At 42.5% G+C, this 16,955-nt stretch overlaps 1 protein-coding gene across 6 annotated transcripts in view; it reads left to right on the plus strand.

Moving 5' to 3' along the window:
* The window catches only part of unc5a (unc-5 netrin receptor A), a 144,554-nt gene that overhangs the window by 92,339 nt on the left and 35,260 nt on the right, over positions 1–16,955 (plus strand). For 3 of the 6 annotated variants that reach the window (XM_034232580.1, XM_034232581.1, XM_034232582.1), the window contains exons 3-6: positions 7,041–7,184; positions 8,755–8,858; positions 10,067–10,247; positions 13,140–13,307. In XM_034232580.1, coding sequence (XP_034088471.1) covers positions 7,041–7,184; positions 8,755–8,858; positions 10,067–10,247; positions 13,140–13,307 — 597 coding nt within the window. The remainder of the gene's footprint in view (positions 1–7,040; positions 7,185–8,754; positions 8,859–10,066; positions 10,248–13,139; positions 13,308–16,955) is intronic. The other 3 variants (XM_034232583.1, XM_034232584.1, XM_034232585.1) reach the window with 1 other exon arrangement.

Raw genomic sequence — 16,955 nt, forward strand, 5'->3', positions numbered from 1 at the left:
TACCAAATTGAAGTATCATTATTTTTGCATCGTGTTGAATCGCATCGTATCGCACCAAATCGCATAATGTTGAATCAAATCGTATCGAACTGTATCGCAACAGGGGTGAATCGTATCGTATCGCATCGCCTAGTGTTTCAAATGTATCGTTAATGTATCGTATCGTGGCAACGTATCGAGATGCGCATCGCATCGGCCTCAGTGATGGAGATGCACATCCCTACTGGACACTCATAGTGCCGGTGATGACACTGATGCCACACTGGACAAAAAAGAACCACAGGAGGAAATGAAACACTTACAGCATGCTTTACAAGTTTCTTAAAAGCATTCATCGGCAATGTCTCCCTTCAACCATTGTGAACTCTTACCCCTTGAAATGGTGTGTTCCCCTGATGTAGAATCACCCAACCTTAATCCCTCTATATCCACTGATGAATCCCAGCAACACACACAGTAGGGATGCCGTCTAATTGAATTTCCTTGGTCACAATGAAACACACACTCAGGACCTGCGAGTGCCAGTCCATGCCTTTGATAAGCAAATGACCCCTATGGAATTGAGGTCACATCCTGCGAAAACAAGAGTGAGGGAGAGAAAAATAAAGTCCCGCACTCAGACAATCCCAATATCGACTCACCCGGGATTGAGTCCAATGATGTTTACCCTCTGTGTGTTGAGCCTCTGCTGGCTTAAGAGGAAATTCATCCTACAATCACACACACAAAGATGTCTGTGGTCTCGTCACTCACGTTGTGACTTCTTCCTTTTTGTTACTGTAAGGGCTATTTTTACATTTGAATGGAGTGCATGTGTAAATAATCTTGTCCTTGCTACAGATTCCTATAGAGCACAGTACAGTAAATGTTGCCGCATCCTTTGTGTCTGTTTTTGTGTGCCATTGGCTCCAGTAATAGCTTTTCTTGTACTCAATTGCCTGAAGACTGTGCAACAAGCTCCCTCGTACAATAGTCAGGTCAGTTAATTCATGAACTCATCCACTTTGCATCTCTTCTAGTCTTTTTTTTTTGTATTCAGTTCATTTTATTTGTTGAAAGTCTTGAGGCAGAATAGTGTGTTTGCTTTGGCATCACTCCGAGTGCAGAGCCTGGATGCTTTTACCGATACTCCTTTTAGAAACTAGCCGTGCAGCTTCACTGTCTGCTTTACTCGCAAATCGTTGATTAACAGAACTTTGTAGGCTCGGGTAACTCACAGGACATCACAGTAGGGCTGCTCAATTAATCGTATTTTAATCGCGATTACGATTATGGCTTGCAACGATTACGTAAAAAACGTAATCGAAATAAACGATTATTTTTTTATTATTACTTTTTTTTTCTTAAATTATTTATTTATTTTTTGGTTTTTCAGTTGAATTAAATTAAAGTTCAGGGTAATCAACTGTTAAAAACATACTGTTCACATTTTTTTCTGCTGCAATAAATGGATGTTTTCAAAGTCAATGAATAATCGCATTTAATAATCGCAATTGTTGACCCATAATCGAGCAGCCCTACATCACAGGGGTCCGTTTGAAATTCACACTTTTACAGTCAGCTAGCTTTATTTAATTTATTAAAATATATCTTTAGACTTTAACAGTAGGCTTGTCTGATTGACTTCTCTGATAGTTTTACCCTGATGCCAACCAATATGCCTTAACCTTACCAGCGAAGGCAACCAATTGTAGCCAATCAGAGGCAGAGTAGGGCAGTTGATATGCCATAGTAGGATATAAGATATTGTAGTTATTCTGCATAATAATTAGCCACATTATTCGGTTTGTTGCAGGGACTGTGTATATTCTGAGCAGTTGGCATTTGTTTTAAGGTAAACGGGGGGTTGGATTAATGGATTTTGGATAACGGGCCTTCACAACATTGGGCAGTCTCCAATTCTCCTTGTTTTGGTCTCAGAGATAAACTGTAGTGTAATTTGTAACTAATACTTCCTGAACTATCTGTCTTATTTAATATATGCACAAACATGCAGTAACAGTGACACATTTTAAATAGATTATATTTCTACAAGGACTGATCAAATGTTTTCCTTTTGAACTAATTGTGTTTGTACTATTGGAACTGCAGTTGCCAGGTCTTGTGAATTACAGCACTGGTATCAATAGTATCAATGTGTCAAAGAACATGTTATGCATATTAATCATGCATTGTACATTTGGGAATTTGAGTGTGAATTGTATTTACTACCAAAAGACAGCAGCTTTCTATTGATATTGGCATTGGTATGAGTCTGTGTCTCTGTGGAAGCATGCATTACTTCTTAATTTCAGTGTAATATTACAAAGCTTGGAGATTTGTATATATATTATGGGTAAGTACAGCTGAGTAAGTTGCCCCCATTGCACGCCAATCATAAAACATAAACTCTCGAGGGCTCCAGCTGTAAGCCCAGAATTCACACAGTGTCAATCACATAATCATCCTTTTAAAGTTTTCATTTCACTGCGGTTTCTGGATATGAGCTCATTTATAAATGGGCCGCAGATCAAACCGAAGGCTGCGAGAATCATGTCATGTTTTAATTATCGTTTAACAGGGATGTTAAGTGAACGCTGAATATCTTGCAGGAAAGGTAAAAGAAAGTGTTAATTTGACTATCTTACTCTCTTTAGTTCCTAACACCTTAGAGAGGCAGCCGAGCACAGTTTTATAAATCGATATTGATATTACTGAGTCAGAAGGGTGTCCGTTTTCAAAAATCCTGAGCATAGCTTTATATGAATCAGTGGTGTAGTTGCCACATCAGTCACCTATGAGTGGTTTTCATAAAGTTGTGTTTTGCTGACAGACCTCCCAGTGGAATAGACTTTGGAAAACAACAGTAAATAGCAGCCTGTCCAATCATTATTAACTGCTATAAAAATTACTGTCCCATTTTGTTCACAAAGTGATGAGATTATTTTGTCCTTCTTATTAATTGGAGTGAAATTGGACAGAGTGAGTCACTGCAGTGTTACTGGAAGGTGTCGGACACAGAAAGCAGGTAATTATGGAGACAGGAAGAGATAAGAAAATGGAATGCAATTACCCCGGCAAGGAGAGCTTCAAATTGCTCCTCTCAGGATTTCTCACTTCAGGTCCCTATTGTTCATTCTTTGCATCTCCATACTCATATATTCCTTTCAGCCTCTAGCTCAATGAATAAGGAAGGTTTGCATTAATCAAATGAATTTCTGCGGTAAGTAGAGCCATATAACCAACTGGACACCGCTTATTGATCAATTCTAAATGTATTCAAATGTTTTTCCCAATTATTTTGCCCACATAAACTGCTGAGCTAAGTCTAAATCTGATGTTTCCACTGTTCCTTATATCCAAGGCTGTAAAAGTTTGTCAGAATTAAGTTTAATTTAACTTTCTCGTTGTAGGGGGCACAGATTGATCTCTTCTATCTCCCCCCTCCAGACTGCAACTGTACTATTGTTCCATCCATGTGTGCATACATAGCATTTTATTAACGACTAACACGCACACACATATGAAACTAAATATAACAATACCCCCTCTCAAATCCCTCCCCAGTGAGCGAGATTGCTGCCTGTACTGTAAATAAGTGTATGTGTTACACAAAAACTGCTGCTCTTGCTACATTAGACTTCATTTAATTAATTCTGTGGATTCCGCGGCTCACTTTTTTGTAGAACACGCAAAATACAACTCCAAACATAACCATTGTTCTTAGATATAGGTATATGTAGAGAACTCAAAATGTTTTCTCTTGTTCAAGGTACATTTTTTTTCTTATGTTTCAACGTGAAAGCCAAATGTTGCCATGCTGCTGGTTCAAAAAGGGAGGTTTCTTCTGCTCCATTTGTTGATTCTCTCTAGTGCCCATTGTGTTACTTTGGGCATTTATTTTAGCATCGAGGTGCTCTCAGTCTGTGCCACACACTCCCTGCAAAAACACACACACACACGGTAGAGCTAGAGTTGAGAGGGAAAGAAAGTGAGTAAATGAGAGTGAATTCCTCAATCCAGACTTTTATTTCAACCTTTTTTGGCAGTTATTTGGCTGAATTATTAAAGCCAATGGAAACACACAAATATTACCTTTCGCCTTGTTTTTTTTCCGGAGACTAACACATAGCAAGGGGACGCTGTTAACGCTTGAGGTGGTGCTTCAGGGCTTGATTTACTGCATGTATACTCGCATTTACCAAGAACGCATATTGCAAAATCTACTGCATTTAGACGCTAGTACATGGGGGGGGGGGTCCACCAGTGACCCTTACAGCTACTTCTCAACACGTGGCTGCCAGCAGTGGAGCCACTCTGCTTTCCTCCCTGACAGCTTATGTCACCAATGGGACAAAGGCCTCTACAGATCCACGCACAGTTTGCCTCAAATTGTTTACTAAAATATCCTCGTTTTCAGTTTGTTCAATGCTCTGTATCAGCACAAGTGCTTTCTGTAATTGCTGTATAGGTTTGATGGTCTGATAGGTGCCACTTAGCCAAACGTCAGCTCGCCTCAGTCTGGAGGGGAATGATTACCGCACACAGATCAAGTGTGTGAGTGAGGGGAGGGTCACAAAGTGCCTTTATGTAAATGGCAGTAGAAGAGCAGCTCTACATTGAGACTTAAATATACAGCTTTTAATGTGTGCCCTCTGTGACTGTTAAATGTTCTGTGTTCATAAAAAGACCCCAGGGAGAAAAGATGAGACGGAATGAGAGAGGGCTGGAAGCTGAGGGAAACGCAGCAATCTCTTGATCAGAGGGAAGAGAAAGTAGGACGCGTCGTAGGGATCAAGGTCGTAGATACAGTGGGGCAAAAAAGTATTTAGTCAGCCACCAATTGTGCAAGTTCTCCCACTTAAAAAGATGAGAGAGGCCTGTAATTTTCTTCCTAGGTACACTTCAACTATGAGAGACAGAATGGGGGAAAAGAATCCAGGAAATCACATTGTAGGATTTTTAATGAATTAATTGGTAAATTCCTCGGTAAAATAAGTATTTGGTCACCTACAAACAAACAAGATTTCTGGCTCTCACAGACCTGTAACTTCTTCTTTAAGAGCCTCCTCTGTCCTCCACTTGTTAACTGTATTAATGGCACCTGTTTGAACTCGTTATCAGTATAAAAGACACCTGTCCACAACCTCAAACAGTCACGCTCCAAACTCCACTATGGCCAAGACCAAAGAGCTGTCAAAGGACACAGAAACAAAAGTGTAGACTTGCACCAGGCTGGGAAGACTGAATCTGCAATAGGTAAGCAGCTTGGTGTGAATAAATCAACTGTGGGAGCAATTATTAGAAAATGGAAGACATACAAGACCACTGATAATCTCCCTCGATCTGGGGCTCCACGCAAGATCTCACCCCGTGGGGTCAAAATGATCACAAGAACGGTGAGCAAAAATCCCAGAACCACACGGGGGGACCTAGTCAATGACCTGCAGAGAGCTGGGACCAAAGTAACAAAGGCTACCATCAGTAACACACTACGCTGCCAGGGACTCAAATCCTGCAGTGCCAGACGTGTCCCCCTGCTTAAGCCAGTACATGTCCAGGCCCGTCTGAAGTTTGCTAGAGAGCATTTAGATGATCCAGAAGAGGATTGGGAGAATGTCATATGAGATGAAACCAAAATAGAACTTTTTGGTAAAAACTCAACTAGACGTGTTTGGAGGAGAAAGAATGCTGAGTTGCATCCAAAGAACACCATGCCTACTGTGAAACATGGGGGTGGAAACATCATGCTTTGGGGCTGTTTTTCTGCAAAGGGACCAGGACGACTGATCCGTGTAAAGGAAAGAATGAATGGGGCCATGTATCGTGAGATTTTGAGTGACAACCTCCTTCCATCAGCAAGGGCATTGAAGATGAAACGTGGCTGGGTCTTTCAGCATGACAATGATCCCAAACACAACGCCCGGGCAACGAAGGAGTGGCTTCGTAAGAAGCATTTCAAGGTCCTGGAGTGGCCTAGCCAGTCTCCAGATCTCAACCCCATAGAAAATCTTTGGAGGGAGTTTAAAGTCCGTGTTGCCCAGCGACAGCCCCAAAACATCACTGCTGAGGAGATCTGCATGGAGGAATGGGCCAAAATACCAGCAACAGTGTGTGAAAACCTCGTGAAGACTTACATTAAACGTTTGACCTCTGTCATTGCCAACAAAGGGTATATAACAAAGTATTGAGATGAACTTTTGTTATTGACCAAATACTTATTTTCCACCATAATTTGCAAATAAATTCTTTAAAAATCAGACAATGTGAATTTCTGTTTTTTCTCATTTTGTCTCTCATAGATGAGGTATACCTAGGATTACAGGCCTCATCTTTTTAAGTGGGAGAACTTGCACAATTGGTGGCTGACTAAATACTTTTTTGCCCCACTGTATATACTGTATATAAAAAACCTCTGGATTACAGGTCCCAAATAAAAGGTCAAAGGAAAATGAAATGAAGGATTGCTTCTGAAATATCAAAGAATACCGGACTCTAACAACACTATGTTGTTTGGACAGTTAAGCAGAAGAGATTTTCTCGCAATTTTCTTTTGTTTAGAGAAGCGATGTCTTTACTTGAAAAGCAATAAAGCTTACATCAACACTGTTGTGTATATACTCCATAGATGTGTACTATTTCCCCCCTCATGGATTTAATAATAGAGAGGCAGGTCGTGCTGAATATTTTTGTTTGTTTAGCGCTTCCTTGTTCCTTTTCAACTGTTGGTTTTAACGCCTTCCGAATTACACCAAGGATAGCTATGAGCCTCTCTTCTCATTTTCCTCGGTTAACAAGCACTCTGTTTATATATGATTATGGTTCTCCGCTTGTTTATTCTGCAAACCTTATTTTCTAAATTACCTCGCCGATTTAGTTCAAGGTACAAAATGTACTAAAGGATTCAGAAGAGCTCATTTTGTTTTCTTTCTGGGAAGAAATATTCATGGTCACTTAATTGTTTGGCTCCATCAAACGAGCTGATCGGGATAAACTTGATCCCCCTACCCCCCCTCCCCCTCATTTCACCATTTTGATTACTGCCTGTGTTTGCTTTGCAGCGCTGCCAATCATGCAGGTGACAATTGACATAACCAGACAGCAGGTGGAGAAGATCTTCGGTCTGGATGAGTACTGGTGTCAGTGCGTCGCCTGGAGCACCACCGGAACGCAGAAAAGCCAAAAAGCGTACATCAGGATTGCTTGTGAGTGCACTTTAAAAACATCACTGTGCCATTACAAATGACATTTCTGCAACATATTGCATGTCTGTTTGTAATAAGAAGATATTAGCATGATGAATTTTCACCTTGCGTGGTAGTGGAGGGAGTAACATTCATTTACCAACTAGCCCAGAAGCTCTCTGTGCACTACAGTGCATTACTGTGTTTACAATGTACCTAGATCATCTTTAGGCAATTGTACTTATTAAGAAAATATTTCACCTGTGGCAGGGATAAACTGATATTAATGCATCTGTTTAAAGGAAGTCTTGGGGAACAAAATGGAATACTAAATGTGAGCATTCATGAGCATATTTTTCACTGGTTACAGTACATCAACGATGATCCCTGTGAAAGTAACCGGAATAAACAGATTTTAAATCTATTGCTGTGCTGTAATCATAAATCTGTCTGGGGAACACAGACACATCCCTCGCTCAGCCTCAAAAGCTTTATTAGGAGAAGCCATTTCACATTTGAGTATTTTAAAGCATTCTGCCTATTTATTCCCACATAAATATGCATTATTCCACACAGAGCCGTACGCAGCGCTGTCTCCGAACCATTTGAAAACACACATTCATTATCCAACCTTGTTTGCGAGCTCAACAAAAAGAGTTCCATGTAAGATAAGGCCACACGCCAAAAAACAATAATGTGTGCGTGCACACACATACACATCCGCATACATTTGAGCCTTCCAGGAGTGTTATATCCTAAGTCTCCCCCAGTCCAATTATATCGGTTTTAATTCAATTGAATGTCATGAAACCCTCTGCTTTTCCTAATATAATGATTGGTCAGGACAGACACAACATCTGTTTAAAGAAAATGCACCGGTGGCTCAAAGCCACACCCTCAGCCCCTCACAACACAATAACACAATAACACATTACTGATGCATAACCCGGGGTGAACACATTAAATGTGCTCCAACCTCCCAGCTATGAGCTTCCTTTCCATCTCATTTTATACAAATTGCCTTGCATTCATTTTCACTCTTGAGAAATAAGCAAATAAGCGTTGCCAGTTTTACCTGTGTAATGTACAGCCTGGGCTTACTGACAATTGTATAGCAGGACTTGCAATGGTAAGAGTTTCCAATGAGACGTAATGTGAAGCCCCATGCAGGCAGCCAGTCTTGCAGGAGCTCTTGTCCAGGTGCCTCAGGGCTCTGTTTTCGTGCGGCTGCTCCAAGCCCTCATACAGATGGAGGCTGGGGGCTGGAGAGAGCAGAGTGGGTGGTAGGGGACGAGTGAGGGGTAATGCAATTGCTTTTGCTTGATGCCGGGCCCCTCTGGCAGCAGACAAGCATTTCTGAACCAGCCAGGCAGCCTGTAATAAGCAACATGGTTGGTGCCACAGATCCCTCTGTGGCTTAGGGGCCAACTGGAGTGCGACATGCTCAGCGACGCCACGGGTGGACATTTCTAGAGAGAAGGAAATGTTGAAACCTCCGAGCTAAGTTTTGTGGAAGGAAGTATTTCATTTTGAATCTCACAAGCTCGTACTAACATCCTAATTGGTTTTGTCTCTCCCTGTCTTTTTTCAGACCTGAGAAAGAACTTTGAGGAGGAGCCGCAGGGTAAAGAGGTTACATTGGACCAGGAGGTGTTACTGCGCTGTCATCCCCCCGAGGGAGTGCCACAAGCCGAGGTGAGACATGGATACAGAAGATATTTATAGGCCCACATCTAGCATCCCTTTACCCTTTCCTCACCAGGAGTACAAAGAGCAAAAAGTATCTCAGGATTAGCTCCCCAGCATCTCCAGCAGGATAAATTACACCTCTAATTATTCCCCATTATTGATTTATTATCTCCCTTACATCTCTGAGAAGCCGTATATCACAGCGTCTCGTCACATCACTCAGGATAGGCTTGGAGGCTTCACTCCCCGTTTGGCATCTCTAAAGGCCCATCCATAATTAATGGATCTATTTGCCTCCCTCTCTCCCTATCTAATTCTCTATCTCTCTGCCGTCTCTCCACGTCCTGTGTGTCTCGTACCCTCTTGTTCTGCTCAACTCTTTCCCTTTCTCTTTACGTCTCTGGGTGCTGTGTGTCTGTGTTTAGAGGACCAGACGGGGGCCAGCTGTTTCACCTCTTCTGCTGCGTCCTCCTGGTCCCATATAGGCACTAACCGCTCTAATAACAACACAAGAGGAGGTTAGGCCAGCCACTCAGACAGCCCAGAGACCGTGAGCAGCAGAGTAGCCAATCACAGCTCCACAATGTAGGGACAGTGTGCAGAGAAATAGGAAGGTAGGTGCCAAGTGCAGTTCAACAGAAAAGAACATCAGAGCAGAAGTCACCACGGGAGAAAACAAGCATAGTGCACAAGAGGAGGAAAGCCCAATTATATGTGGCATTGCAACTGGCAGTAATACGCACAACAATGCTGCTGTACCGTAGCTACTCTCGAGACGAGACACAAGGTCAAGTGAGAGCAAGAAAACAAGCAAACCAATCTGAAAGTACACCAAAAAAAGAATAATATCAGTTTTGGCTTGTGCAAGAGGGCACAGAAAACTACACAAAGCATAATTAGTTTCATTCTCGGACCAGCAACATCTAGAGATCTCCAGCAGCTACGCATTAAAAGCTACATTCCCCACACAAAAAGAAAATATATAAGAATTAAAACGCTATATAGATGAATTAATTCCATCTCAGTGTCAGTATAACAACAAGCTACATTTTAATCTTTCTCTGTTTGATTGCATTAATAACTGCACTACTTTTATGTTCAATGTAAAAAAATCCAATCCCCGGCATGTGTGCTTCCTGTGGAGCGGCTTGGGAGGGGAGCAGTTTTCTATTCAGTTAAGGTGAATTTTGACCTTTTGAAACCATATTTTTCAGGTGGAGTGGCAGAGAAACGAGGATGTGATCAACCCAGGGAGCGACCTCAATTTTTTCATGACAACTGACCATAGTCTCGTCATCAAAAAAGCCCGGCTGGGGGACACGGGGAACTACACATGTGTGGCCAAAAACATTGTCGCTCGCCGCAAAAGCAACTCTGCTACGGTCCTAGTCTATGGTAGGTGGAAATTCCTTTCAACAGGTGTCAAAGCGGTCTACACACAGTAATGAAAAGTCTGGAGTTAGGCAGCTTCCAAATATGCGAAACATAAAAGCAGCTTAAATGAATTGTGTATTGCTTGCATGTGCTTCCGTTATCCCAAAGTCTAACAATAACCCTGCATGTTCGCCTGCATGGAGGAGACATGAGTACACAGATTCTATGTGAAGTTTTAAAGAGAATATGCAGTGTTACACATAATGACATACAGTGTCTACAAGCATGATACAGCTCTACTATCCAGCTAACAATGAATTCTATTTTCATAAATAATGACATAGTAGTGTATCTGCACAACTTAAAATGTTACTGGCATCCATTCTGCCAAAGCTGGCCAGCTTCAATCTCCACGCTGCCATCTTCCTCTATCTTTGTAGTGTATCCAATACGGGAGGAGAAAATTAAATAAAAGCAAACTGTAAATAATTACTTGACTCAATAAGCAGACTGATCTGTATTACAATTCTGAGAAACAGCATATTTGTAATCACAAGAGGGTTTCTTGGGTACTGGCTCGTCTTCTTTTTTGCATACATTGAAGCCAGACTTATTTCTCAGCTACTCTACATGCAAACAGGAAATCACGAGGAACGGATTATGAAAGCAACTTTGTTGCATATGAGAAATGTAGAATCTGGCACAGTGTCTGACACGGTTCGTTTTTATCAAGGCTGCCAGAAGAAGACGATTATATCTAGTCGGAACAAGACTTCTTGACAGTGTCAAAAACACAACATATGGCAAAATAAACAGCACTATGGAGGAGTATGCACACCTCTGCATCACTTCTGCTATAAAATAATTTCAAGGTTTTTGTGTGAGTCTATACAATATTTTACGTCAGCTAAAAAGAACAGGTAATCAAAATCCATGAAAAGGGGTGCACTAGGTGCAAGTATTCCTATCCCTTGGGAAATGAGGGTGTCAGTGGGAGTTATTTGATCAAAACTGAATAACAGTTCTTAAAATTCAGGTTATAGCTACATGATTTAAAATTGAATATATTTTCACTTAAAAGTGCAGTCCGACAAAAGATCTCAATGGATTTAAGGGTGTAGGATGAATTCCAATTCGGACAACATGAGCATAGTTTGAAACATGAAGGTCATCAATTGAGGGCTTTAGAGCTTTAATATATCAACGAAAAAGAATTAGAACGATGAACTAGACTGAGCTGTAATATTAAACAATGAATACAAAAAATAAGCATTTAGGGATATCTCTGTACTTAGGAACTTCGACCAAGGACTTGTGTTTTCTTTTTAGGCAGTATTTTAACTGCAAATTATGGTCAAAAAAAGGCATGTGCATTTTCTCGGTGAACGATTTGAAATTAAATGTGTACATTTTGAGCATGCAGTCAATACACACATTTCACTGAGCCTTGAGTGTAATGAAAAAAATAAACAAGTTATTTGTACTTAATTATAATTGATTAGCTTGTTGTTAAAAGCTCTGCAGATCTACAAATCCACACGTATACAGATTAAATGAGTGCAGAGGCAAAAGCATTCTAATTGTTGTTGCCTTTCTTGTAATGTCAAAAATACAATAGTTATGAAATGAAATATTTTTTGCTCTCAACAACCTGACAAATTGTGAACAAATTGTTCGTGGTGCATGCATGTCAGATTATCATGTGTTCTTGACAAGAGGACAAATATATTACCATTGTAGCAAAGATTGAGGTTATATCACAATAGAAGTGGTCTTGTTGAAAAAAAAAAAGAGAGAAAATAAAAATCCATTACTGAGAGCATCACAGTCCATCATGCTAGCTGATCAAGCTAGCTGTAGCAAGTCATAATAACTGCTACTTTTCAAAGGGGGTTCAACGGGGGGGCCAGAGATGAATTTTAACAAGGCCTGGCTGGTGTGACTGCACTCTGCGCTAAGAGGTAATCAGGGGCCGAGTTGCCTGGCAATTTACCTCGCAGTGGCGGGCAATCAATCGCATAGAGAGGGCAAGGAAATGATTCAGCCACGACAAGCACAGGAGAGAGTTAGGGGGGAGATTAGGACGGGAGTATGTACAGAAAAGGAACGACAGCGCTGTGCAAGTCAATAAATCAGGAATCTCTGTATCTTGTAAGCTGGGGCAAACACAGGATGTACAGGAAGGAGCTGATTAGAATTAAACCAGCGTGGTGTGATGGAAATCACCTGCTGAGATTGAGCGATATAGCTGCAATTATGTGCCAATAGGTGGATAAGGTTCAGCAAAGTGCCTTTCAGTTTGAAATAGAAAAGAGAAAAAAATGTAAATTCAAAAATTATTTGAGTTGAGTGACGTGGGAAATCAGCAGTGGATGAGTGAAAAACACAATTTGAACAGGGTTGATGTATTTATTTTTCAGTCTTGGCCTTTCCGTAAGTGTGTTGTAATTATTATTCTGTATATAATGTGAAACTTTTGTATAATGTCTTCCATTACCTTTGTGAGATTTAGGGGGCTATCTAAAATATCCTCTGGTTACTTTGCAGAAACTGTCTTCCTCAGAGATAAGGTCAAAGATGGCAACTGTCATGTTATTTTCTGTTCCCCGTTGAAGCTATTTTGTTTTCACTGCAGTTGGCTGTATTTCCAACATGGACACAGGAAGCTGCCCCCCCCCCCCCTTTGCAGTTGCCCCCCCCCCCCTTTGCAGTTGCTCTTCCATTAGTTCACCTTGCAGCGCTGAGCCACAGAGTGTAACAGCAGTCACAATTATTCTAGCGCAACACACCTCTTTTCCTTGGTGCATGTCGGGTAATCCTGGCTGCTCTGTCCCTTCATCCATCCCTCCCTCCCAACCTCCCCCTCCCTTACCCACTTCATCCCCCCCCCCACCCCTGGCGCTGGTCTGACAGTCAACGGCGGCTGGTCCACGTGGACCACCTGGTCGTCCTGCAGTGCTGTGTGTGGGCGCGGCTGGCAGAAGAGGAGTCGGAGCTGCACCAACCCCACGCCACTGAATGGAGGCACTTCCTGTGAGGGGCAGAACGTCCAGAAAAGTGCCTGTGTGGCCACCTGTCCAGGTAACTCCCAGGCAACCCCGTTTGTCCTGTGGCGCTTGGCTTCCTGTGGCTTCCTTTTTGCATTTTTTTGCATCTAGAAGTCATCAATTCATCTTTATTTTGGCTGCCTTGTGTACCAGCACCTTGGTCTTACCTTAGATGCTAGTGCTTCTGTTGTTTCCTGCAATTAGACCGCTTACACAGCAATGTCAGTCTATTAGTCTTCATAGTCACATCCTAAAAAGTGATTTATTCTTTGTTCACATATCTCCTTGTCTGCTGCTCCGGCCTCAGACCACGCTTCTATTTCAGAGACCTGTCTGCTTTAAGACACATGGTCCAGGCCATTGCATTGTGTCAGAGTACATTAGTTAATGTTTCCTGCGCAAGCTCTGTAGTAAATATGGGCAATACAAATATGAATGATGGTGGCTTGTGTGCCATGGCTGCGTTTGGGGAATTGAGGGTGTTTAATTTGCCTGCCTGTTCTACCCCTGTAAGAGCGTCAGGGAGGCAGAGAGCGTCCTGCCTGATACTGAGCAACACATATCGATCTCTGGTAGCCTGAGATGGAAGTCAAGCTGCTTCATTTGCAGTCCCACATTAGTCCCCATACAGAGAGAGAGAGATAGCTGGATAGGAAAAGGGAGGTGTAAGGTGAAAGCAGGGATAGAGACAGATGGAATCAGATACAGTGTAAGATAGGACAAAGCGTAGAGTGATAGAGAGGAGAGGAACACTGAGAAAGAAGTAGAAAGAGCCCCAGTGTGTACAAGAGCTTGCTGTTTAGCTGCTAGCAGATCAGTGTGTGGACATATAGCCGAGGCTCTGCAGCCATGCTGACCGCAGGAGAAATCTCCCACGCTCGGTAAATAGCAGAGAGGGAAACCCAACACCTCTGGCAGTGGCAGCTTCTCCCAGCCTAAAACAAAGGTTATCTTACTCGGTGAATCAGGGCGTTGTGTTACACATCTCTCATGTAAAGACATCACTCGATGTCAAGCTGGAGTGTAAGTAACATGGCCCGCTGGAATACAGCAGGAGGAGGAAGACAAAGGGAGCACAGCGGTGCGTGACGCTCCACCAGGACCCTATCTGGATGGATTTGGAATTATTAGCGCTGTAGCCACGAGTAGTGGAATTAGAGGGGTGTCCAGGGATGCTTGACATTCCCCCACACCAACGCAGGATACTGACCTCCATGAGCTTAAAGAGATTAATGTCAGTCCGAGCCGCTATTGTTAGACTAAAGCCCGCCCCCCTCTCTTTCACTAGCCCCACAAGGAGAGCGTGTGTAATTCCAATCCTTAGGGTGCTGTTGCAGAAATGGTTGCATTGTGCCCTGTAAACACGGTTTGCAGAGACTTTGAAAAAGAGAGAACTGCTCAAACCTCTCTCAGTCCTGTTGTTTAGCAACAGAGAAGCCTCTGCCTTCTTTTCTCACTCGTTACCTGAGATCAGACAGAGTATCAGGGGCACAGACAGCTGTCACACCCCAGAGGGGGCTCCCCTCAAGGCCAGGGTCCACTGCGCCAGAGTCCCTGGATGATGGGCTGTAGTTTTCTTCCACAAGTGGTAACGCTGCGTACACACATGCCTCTGAAGTCCCTCAGGATGAACTGACCGCTCCCATCTTCTGTCACCAAGCGCACACACACAGCCCGTCAATGACTACCCCCAAATAATCCTCAATAGATTTGACAAATACCTGATTAACATTGACATATATGACTATCAGCCTTAATATGTTAATTAGACTTTCTCCCATTCAGCAAGGGGGGGAACAAATGAGTCTGGCCTTACAAAGAGCATCACAACATACTGGATAACAATTGTAATTATCACTTTGCTTAGCCTTCGCATGTCTAATCCACCTCACTAACAGTAGAGGGAGATTTCAGTCCATTTGAGACTTGAGAAGAACAAATTACATGGAGAGCTGTACGCTTCAGAAAGACATCTTGTTATTTTTTAAGACACGGCTGACATTTGGATTCAGAAATTATTTATTTATTTATCTTGTATTTATTTATTTTTAATATAGCCTTGAGAGGTATCCTTACTCATTGCCTTTTGTTTTTGAGTTGCCTTCTTAAAATTACATTTAATTATATTCTTGTTTCAAGAGTTCATTAATTATCTAGACTCAAATGCTCTGTTGGCTGTAAGCTCTCTAGTGCATTTAGCCCACAGCATTTGATCTTTAAAAGAAGAAGCAAAACAAATACATTTAGTTTTTACTTAGATTTTTGCAGTTCCACTCTGTGTTGTTTACAATACAACAAGGGCCTCACAGATTTTACCTCTTGTTGGAACCAACAACGGCTATAATTTGTATCTGCATTGCCTGGCTTAGTCTATATATACATTTATTGTTGAGTTGCCGGTGGCCATGTATTGTTCCACATTTCAAAAGTAGCATGTTTCTTTCAGAGCATTACTAAGCTACAGCCACAGAAGCACATTTCCACACACTGACGTCATGTACGCTTCCACAGACCAACACCGTCTACTGTTCAGCAACACAACTCTCCACCTGTCTGTTCACACTTAGTCTGAACAAAAGCTCCAACCTCCTAATGTTGTCTAAGTCTCCAAAGTGTTAAATGAGAGTTGGCAGAGGCCTGTGTGGCTGATCAGATGGGCTCCATGCGAGGAGGAGGAGGAGGAGGAGGAGGAGGAGGAGGAGGAGGAGGAGGAGGAGGAGGAGGAGGAGGAGGAGGAGGAGGAGGAGGAGGAGGAGGAGGAGGAGGAGGAGGAGGAGGAGGAGGAGGAGGAGGAGGAGGAGGAGGAGGAGGAGGAGGAGGAGGAGGAGGAGGAGGAGGAGGAGGAGGAGGAGGAGGAGGAGGAGGAGGAGGAGGAGGAGGAGGAGGAGGAGGAGCTTATCTCAATTTCACTTCCCTCCCTCTGCTTTCTCCTTTTCCCTTTGTCTCATCTCATCCCTTTCCCGCTGAGGTATCCCACATAAATCTGCAGTCCATCCCTCACTCCTTCATTGACTTCAGAGCCAAAATGTCAGATCACGCCAGCATTTCCAACAACACTTCCTTAGCCAACAGCAAGTAGTTAGCCCCCTAGTTTCTTTAGTGACACCTGACCGACATAAATTAATGGCACCGTTGCTAAAGTATTAGAGAAGAGCAAACAACCTGAAGACATTTCTAGCTCTCGTGAATTATTTAAATGTTGTACTGATCCCTCAGGCTTGCCAGAGGAGCCGTGAGATTTCTACGAGATGGAAAGTAAACAGACTCGCGGCTGGTGTATTTGTACATGCGTACTTGTAAGTGTGTGTTTGTGCCTGTTTCTGTTGTACACATGCAAGTTAGCGCCCATATGTCGACTGTCTGCACTGCAGGCAAATGTCTAATTTTACTTTGGGGGTATGTGTGTCTCTGGAAATGATCAGTGGTTGTTCAGGAGACTTCACATGTAATTCAAGGAATAAATAAGAGGAATGCCTAATACATATCAGAGAAAAACACTCCGATTCGCTGTAGAAAGACGATGGCCATCTGTTGACAGCCTCGCATCAGTGCTGTTTTTAACCGTGCTGTGCCTTTTGTTTTGGTTTACTCTTCATATCTTGCATATATAATCATTTTGTTCTAGTGGTTTAGTTAACAAAAGGGAGTAGGTGCAGAGTGCATACTACATCCTAACCATGAA

Source organism: Gymnodraco acuticeps, unplaced genomic scaffold (genome assembly GCF_902827175.1).
Source record: "Gymnodraco acuticeps unplaced genomic scaffold, fGymAcu1.1, whole genome shotgun sequence".
Lineage (NCBI taxonomy): Eukaryota > Metazoa > Chordata > Actinopteri > Perciformes > Bathydraconidae > Gymnodraco > Gymnodraco acuticeps.